This window comes from Bison bison, unplaced genomic scaffold (assembly GCF_000754665.1).
Source record: "Bison bison bison isolate TAMUID 2011002044 unplaced genomic scaffold, Bison_UMD1.0 scf7180017864236, whole genome shotgun sequence".
Taxonomy (NCBI): Eukaryota; Metazoa; Chordata; class Mammalia; order Artiodactyla; family Bovidae; genus Bison; species Bison bison.
In genome coordinates, this window is record NW_011494808.1 from 7622891 (window position 1) to 7631226 (window position 8336).

General features: G+C 44.1%; 1 protein-coding gene across 1 annotated transcript in view; it reads right to left on the reverse strand.

Annotated features, from left to right (window-relative positions):
* The window catches only part of NR1D2 (nuclear receptor subfamily 1, group D, member 2), a 21372-nt gene extending 15045 nt beyond the window's left edge, over window positions 1–6327 (reverse strand). The window contains exons 1-4 of the mRNA XM_010846433.1: window positions 4727–6327; window positions 3802–3890; window positions 1885–2029; window positions 2–111 (exon numbers count right to left, since the gene is read on the reverse strand). Of these exons, the coding sequence (XP_010844735.1) occupies window positions 2–111; window positions 1885–2029; window positions 3802–3890; window positions 4727–5030 (648 nt within the window). The 5' untranslated portion in view covers window positions 5031–6327. The remainder of the gene's footprint in view (window position 1; window positions 112–1884; window positions 2030–3801; window positions 3891–4726) is intronic.
* Between the last annotated feature and the right edge of the window lie 2009 nt (window positions 6328–8336).

Below are 8336 nucleotides of genomic sequence, written 5' to 3' on the forward strand. Positions count from 1 at the left end.
CACTGTGCAGACGACCACTGAGCTGGCTGTCCATCATGGTCCTCATCGCACTCTGCATCTCGATCAGCATCCGCTGTTTCTCACGCTTAGGAATACGCCCAAACCGAACAGCTATTGCAGAAAAAGATATTCAATATCTACATGTTAAAGAAGACCCGTTTATTCCAAAGAGTAACACAGAATTGGCTCTGACAGCTACAGCTTCTGATCACACAAGAATGCCCACTTGAGTCTGGCCAAAAATCACTCTAAACTTGCCGGTTACGTTTTTGAGGTACCACAGGAAGCAGGAGTGGGGAGAGAAATTTTTCACTTTTCTCTCAAAATAAAGCTAAAGAGAAGACTTCTTGGGTATTTTATAAGCAAAGTCTAAGAAAGAAATCTGAAATTAACTAATGAAAATCAGTTTGAAACAAACCAGCACTACTACACAGCACCTTACTAATAAGGCTGAAGGCTGTGTCCTCAGGGAGGCATTCGGCTACCCACATCCATCAACGCTGGATGGATAGGTACAATCACTTCCTGACCTCTGTCCGTTCACTTCTGTAACCTTATCCTCAAGACCCAGCTATTAAGTGATCACCGACCCAACTATTAAGTGATCACCTTTTCCAACTTAAGAGAAAATCTTAAAAGGAAGAAAAAAATCACAGTCGATAGAAACGTAGTTATTGGAAAATAAACTGGCTGGATTTTAATTAAAATCAATGAAACAAAAATAAAAGCTTTAGTCTCAGAATGAGTCCTGTCTCCAACATTCCTATCCCTGAGGGAAAGAAAAGCTTCTTTCTATTCTAGTATTTATACACAGATAATAAAAATTCAATACATCCACCCAGCAAGGGAGTCTCACTGCTCCAACTGCAGCCTCTTACCCTGTCGCAACCACAGACATAACTTTATCCTTTTGCACACTCTACCTTCGCTCCCCTCTGCACGACTGATGGCCATTTTTACTCTTGTGGAAATCACAATATCCATCAAGTTTGGATTAGTATTTCTAGAGCCATAAAAAAAAATTTTTTTTTTTAAGAAACTGAAAACATAGAACATCAATTGTTGAAACCTGTCATTCAAGAACCTACTTATTACAACACTATTTCTGTGTCAGTAGATACTAGCTAGAGTAACCTAAGGGACTGCTTAAATCACCCTTCCCTAGATAAATACAAGGCTCATTCTTAGCAGTTCTCAATGAACTCCTACCCTGACCCCTCTGAAAGCCTCACAGTCCTCGGTTAGGTTACTTGGAAAAGAATGAGACTCCCCAAGCACTACAGAAGAGTCAGGTCCCAGTGAGGCCGTCCACACACGACACTAAGGTCCTGCCAGTCACCACCACTTCTGCTTCCCACAGGCTTCTGCTTCCCTGGCGCACGCCAGGACCGAGCAACCACCTCCACACCAGGCCACAACGTGTCTTTCAATTCTGCATCACCTTTGAAAGTACAATCGGTGCCGAAAAGCTCGGTGTCATCTCAGGACTGAGAAGTCACAGAGCTAGTTCACAGTGGGAGAAATGGGTTCCTCAGAACGACTAAGAAAGAAATCAGGGGGAAAAGCCAAGAACTCCTATATCAAGAAAAACTGCACCTTTATTTTTTGAAAAAGTATTCAAATCACACAGAGGAAAAGTGGGTCTTTTCACAGGAAGAAACAAAAAAAGAAGTGAGTCAAAAGCTGTTTCTGAGATGATGATGCTAAAATTTGACTTGAATCAATTTGGCATCCTGTAAGACAACAAAATGTGTTTTTGAAAATCCATTTCACCCTGAGCACAAGGGGGCCTTTGGCAATTGACTCCCCACTCTGGCTCATGCTGAGGAATAAAGCCAAGCCCCATAGGCTTTAAGAAGAGCACTCTTTAAATTGGGGACATACCATCTCTTGACATTCCGACAGACAGACACTTTTTGAAGCGACACTGCTGGCATCTGTTCCTATTCATTCTCATTATAGAGCAGTTTTCATTCTTCAGGCACTTCTTATACTGAATGTTTTGCTGAATGCTTCTCCGGAAAAAACCCTAAGAACAAAGGAAGATGTAGGGATCCGATTAAAAACATCCAGGGGAACTCCTTCTAAGCGTCCCCCACACCTAATTAGCCAGTACGCTACCGGGGACCCGAGAAGTCATCTGGCTGAGAGCAGGGGAGAGATAACATTGGCACTCAGACCATCGCTGAGCTCTCTGGTACCCGCGAGCGCCTGCCGGCCACGCAGAGCCCTTTCCCCCTTCCCTCTGAGAGTCTCAGTGCTGCCAAAGCCCCCGTGTCCTACGCTCTGTTCACCTGTTACCAGCCGGGCCTGCAGCCACGCTTTCCAGCTCATACTGGAGTCACTTACAAATTCCCAAACTCTTGCAATATGAAGGACATCCTCAACAAGATGACAGAGAACGGTGTTCCATACTGCAATTCCCTCGCTCGATCTAAGGATCACGTTAGGAGAACTTGGTCTTTCCTGGATTATCCTCTGCTGACACCTCCTTATACATTCCAGATGTCCCAGTTACTTATCAGCTACAGGTTAAGTGTCATACACACACCCACAGCTCCCAGCTGGATGATCGCACACAGCTGCCCGTACTTACTACACAAACAATTCAAGTTCATGCTCTGTGAGTGGTCTGCAAAGACCTCCACTTGACTTTTTCAGGAAAATCAAAATCACCAAAATCATTTTAAACTGCAGTTTCCTTGACTGTCATAACTAACCACATTATTAGATGAATCTGTGTTAGTGATTGTGGGATATAACATTTTTACACTTTGTTACTGTAATACTATACTTGGGCACTATGATATGTGAGCTACATCTTTCAGAGTAATTATGTGTGGCATTTATCAAGAATATGCACTTAGGTTCATTTGCTTGTGCTTTGGTTTCTCTAGCTATAAACATAGTTATTTTATACTTTTGTAAAAAGAAAAAAAAAAGAAAAACTATTTATAGAATTTTTAAAACAATGAAAAAGTGCTATTTCTGAATAAAATACAGTAGTCCTGTGGAGTGATGGAGCCATAAAGAGCACAGCTCATTCGGAGCCGCCCTAGGAAGTGCTTCCCCTTCACGTACAGGTGTTGTTTCGCTCACCCACCACATCCCGCCAAACCGGGTCCCTGCTTCTGCGCCTCAGTCAGAGAAGAGCGCGAGCACAAGTCTTGGCCACATTAGTTTTAGACGCTCAGGAGGAAGGACCAGATGAGAAGAGAGGCTCCCTAGATGTGAGCAGGAAGTACAGACTTCTCACTTGGAACTACCTGACTCAGGAATACTCAAAGCAACTTACAAATGAGCTTACCCAGGGCTCAATTTATACTTGAGACTCTTTCACTTACTTGGCATTGCTTCCGAAGGTATCACATTTTTACAAGCGTCTAGGAACTGCTCCCCGTTCCCAGCACCTGACAGGTCAGAGTGTCAAAGGACCTGATGAGATCTGCTCCAAGCCTGGTTCCTCTCAGTCTCCAGAAGGCAGCAGCCCCGCCCACATACTCCCTGCCCTCCTCTGCCACCCAGGACACTGCCTGACACATCAGTGAGTGAACACTTCACACCAGACTCAAGTTTGAGATAACACATTTATTTTGATCAAAATCTTAAAGGAAAAAGAAATACTACATATATTTAAAATGTAGTTTTAAAATATGCTTTTCAAAATGAGTTATGTTTGTACACAACATAAAATGCTTAAAACTTTAAGGAGCAGCTGACTTCTCTTCCTCCCGGATCATCAACCATGTAATTTCTTTAATCCCAGAATCGGCAGCTTAAACAAACGAAAGCATGCATTACCTTACAGCCTTCACAAGCATGAACGCCGTAGTGGAATCCTGAGGCCACGTCCCCACAGACTTTACACAGGAGAACCATGCCACTGAATTCTGAAGCACAAATAGACACAAAAGTGAAAAGCTGGAAGAAAAGCTAAAACTGTTTCTTTCCAATGGAGTACTGTATTTTGTTTAACTTGTAAATACTTTAAAAAACATACAGATATGTACTGTCAGAGAAAAATCTTTACACCAAATTGACGAATCAAAAGAAATCATGCCTTATGGCACTGCCAAAACTGAAGATCCGGGACAGACACTGAAATTCTGTAAATCTAGAATTATTCTATATCAGATATGCAACCAGAACTAAGAAACCAATTCTGTGGGGTAAGAGTAAAGAAATCAGTGCCAGGGGCATCAAGCAACAGAAGGTGCGAAGTGGGGTCTCCACAGGCCGCTGTGCAAACAGTCCGACCCACCTTCGGGCAGAGCCAGGTGCCAGCCCTTCCTGACCCTGTCCTGAGCCAGCCGATGACCTCTGCACTCACTCAGGAATCCACATTCCCACTATTCTGTGGGATATTCCAATCCTCCAAACGTTCCTAGTGCCAGCTTCATGAAAGCAAACTCCTTTCCCTGAGTGAGTGCTCCACTCCAGAAACCAGACTCAGCAGGAGGAGTGCAGAAGAAAGACAACCACAGAAGGTTAGGAGGGCGCCCGAGAGGAAACACGGGCAGATACACCACCTCGCCACAGAGAACCGATTAAGACAGGCCCTAGGCTGTGCTCATCACTGATTTCTGAATAATTACTGAACTATAATTACCCAGAAGGGGATGAAAAATATACCCAGAAATACAATGGTCCCCACCAAATGAACAAGTGATAAAGTAAGCCCTGCCTGCAATTAGCGGCATCGACTGTCAAGAACTAGACAACTCACTTGTCACTCCACTGTGACTCTTCGTCACCCCAGGGGCGCTCGATTTGCTGGTTTTCATAGAACAATCTATTCGATCATTCTTCAGGATGCCTTCAATACTGGAGAGATCGCCATTTTTGGGGTTCCCATTGCTATCGGAATGAGTGCTGTTTGGAGAAGACGGGACAGAAGAGGACGCGGACTGGAAGCTATTCTCGGAGCCCTCACTGTGACAAGAGGCAGGGCTGGACGCCGAGCTGGAAGAGCTGATGTAGGCAATCACACCTCCTGGAGCAGAGGGGGGAAACCAGGTAATTAGACACATGGTAACGCATATTTTCTATTTTCGCAAATCTCAACAGTAAAGTCACTAACTCTGGAAAACAGATTAATGATCAAAATTACCGCAAAAGGGAAAAGTAGCTTATTTTCTTCCCTATTTCCTACTATTCCTGCTTCCACAAAGTTCAAAGCTATAAAATTCCCACTGGTTTACAAAGTGGGCAGGCTCTCACTGGCTCTGTTATTCTCAGCATGTACTGATCTGAACCTAAAAGCTTTCATTTTCCAAACTACCCCTAAAAGGGGATGGAAGACCTTCCTGAGCGACAACAAAGCCAGTCGTCACGTCTCCTGGGCCATGAGGAAATCTGGTTCTGGTCCCTCTCTGCCTCCTTCTCTGTCCCTTTACACGACACCGTCCCAGAACGATGGGCTCATCACTCACCCACCCCACTCCCCAGCATCTGGCCAAAACACAGGTCAGTCAAGCACAGATGTAACGTTTGGAACTCTGGATAAAGCGATCTATCCGGAAACACAAAGCCTTTCACAGCTGTTCCTCTCACAGTCTTTGTGTTCTGATGCTCCCCAAAGACCCCACGACTACAAACTGAACCCCAGTTCCGCACCTGCCTTCTCCCTACTCCTGCCATCGGACTTGCAGACACACTCCTCTCCAAAGCAGCTCTTGAGAAACCCAGACGCACCACTTGTTCTCCTGACTCACTGTTTACAGTGAGTGTCAAAGAGGCTAAAAGGCGGAAGGCATGCTCTGAGCTAACTCTCCCTTCACAGAGCTACCTTCAGAACACTCTTCACCACTTCATTACGATAAACCCCACAACTCCCCCTGAAACTGGCCATGACCTCTTAACAGACTGCGAACCTTCCAGCTTAAGAAACAGCACTTAAAATGACTCTCAGGGTGTAATTTCAAACTTCTTCCCTGAAAGTGATAAAATGCTGCAAGAGTAGCCTCATGGCCAGAAGTATTGTTTTTCCAAATCCCAGGCCAAACAAGTAATTTTCATCTTCTCTGCCAAGGCCTCCTGTGGTTTCTTTTCTTCTCTCCTCCATCATCAGCCAACATTTATTGGCTTTTTTCAATGTGCATCACATACAAACGTTAATTATCTCTCTTCCATCACTGTCTTGAACTCTTATTTAAACCTACTGTTTACCTGTTTCCATCTACTTCTCAACAAGAAGGATTACAAGCACTCAGGTGCAGAGTGTCCGTTAAGTCTCTATACATGCTTTACGGATATAAGTCTGACATAAATTGTTTCTTTCTTTTTCTGGCTGTGCCATGTGGCATGTGGGATATTAGTTCCCCGACCAGGGATCAAACTGGTGCCCCCTGCAGTGGAAGCACGGAATCCTAACCACTGGACCGCCAGGGAAGTTCCAAGACATAAATTATTTCTAATATCCACTTTTCTGCCTTTGTAAAGCCCACATCTAATATCATGGACAGATCCAAAACAGTATAAAGTATCACTGCTGCTGTTGTTGTTGAGTTGCTAAGTCGCATTTGATTCTTTTGAGACCCCATGGCAGTAACAAGTAAAACAGACATTTCTGAGAATAACCTGAGATGACTATTCTGAATTGGAGGATTTTACAGGTTCCCAAAGTAACAACTGCAATTTAAGCACTCACTCTGAAATAAACGCTTTGTCTGCTAAAGGGAAAAGCCTCCCCAGTCTTTTTTTTAAATAACAGCCAGACTTTATAGGTCATTCAAGTGTATACACACACACACACACACACACACACACACACACACACACACACACACACACACAGAGCAAAATGCTAAGGCCAAATCAATTCCAAAGAACAGAAAGTCATTTCCACTTACAGAGAAGGGAAAAAAAGGCAGAGGGATAAGTCACTTTTAGTCTGTCATGATGACGTTAGGAACCAGACTTGTATTTAAGTACCAATTACACAAATCCAGACTCGGAAGCCCCTAGAAGTAGAGCCACAACCACAGTGCTCTGTTTATAACCCAGAAAAGAAGAACAGGTGCCAACTGTGCCATGAGAAACACAACAGTGTTCATCACACACAAACTTAAAATGCACAATGCAGCTAAAGGCACTTGAGTCTTTTTAATCGTCTTGCTTGTTCATCTTTGAAATTTATTTTTTATCGAATATAGTTGATTTACAATGTTGTGTAAATTTCTGCTATACAGCAAAGTGACTCAGTTACACACACACACACACATCCTTTTTCAAATTCTTTTCCATCCGTGTGCTATACAGGAGGACCTTGTTGTTTATCTGCACTTGAGTCTTAAAAAGACAAAAATACAACGTGGATAGTTCCATCCACTTTTCCATTCCAGAAGCATACGCCTGACATCGGCACTGAAGCTGGAGGTGTGAATCCGCTTTTCCTAAAGTCTGACCCACTTCCAGATGCCCTTAACCTGTGCTTCCCACCTGCCCAGAGTGAAGCCCGGGCTTTAGGATTAATACCTGTCCTGCAACCTGGTCCCTACCCACACACACCAGTCACCCTCAAAGCGTGGTCCTGCACCAGTGGCTTCAGCATCGCCTGGAACTCGGCTAGAAACACAAGTTCTCAGGCCTCACTCTTCCGATGCACAGTGAAGTCTGAGAGTCACTGTCACAAGTCAATGACTTCATCTGTGCTCAATGGGAGAAAAAGCAACCAAGGGTAATCTTAGTAACAGTAATTTTATCTAACCACTGATTTTAAAATCTGAAGACTCTTCAATACTCCAAACACAAGAAAGAGTCCTAACTTTGAGTTTATTCTCACTATCCAAAGAGATTATGCGAAATACGCATCGTCAGAACCGCCCCTAGTGTTTTTCTCAAAACACACATTTCCAAGACCCTGGCCCGACTGGAGAAGGCACCCTCAGGAATGAACTTTCTTTTGGCTGTGCTGCACTCGAGCTTTCTCTAGTTGCGGCGAGCAGGGTCTACTCTTGGTTGCAGTGTGTGGGTTTCTCATTTCAGTGGCTTTTCTTGCACAGGCTCAGGGGCACCTGGGCTCAGAACACAGGCTCAGCAGTCGTAGCTCATGGGCTCAGTTGCTCCCTGCCAAGGCAAGTTCTTAGGCACTGGGCCACCCAGAAGTCCAGGAAGGAGCATTTTGAACAAGCTCTCAAGGCAAGTCTTTGCAGGCAGAAGTTTAAGAATGGTTACAATTAGTAAATTCAAGCACAGATTGGCCCGTAATTTTCAAGGCTGATCTTCTCACTAACTGCCTGAATATCCCTAACATACTGTGAATCCAAAGAAAAATGATTTCAACCTTGAAGTCTCTCAAATGTCATGTTGCTAGGTAAAATCACCACTGCTTTCAT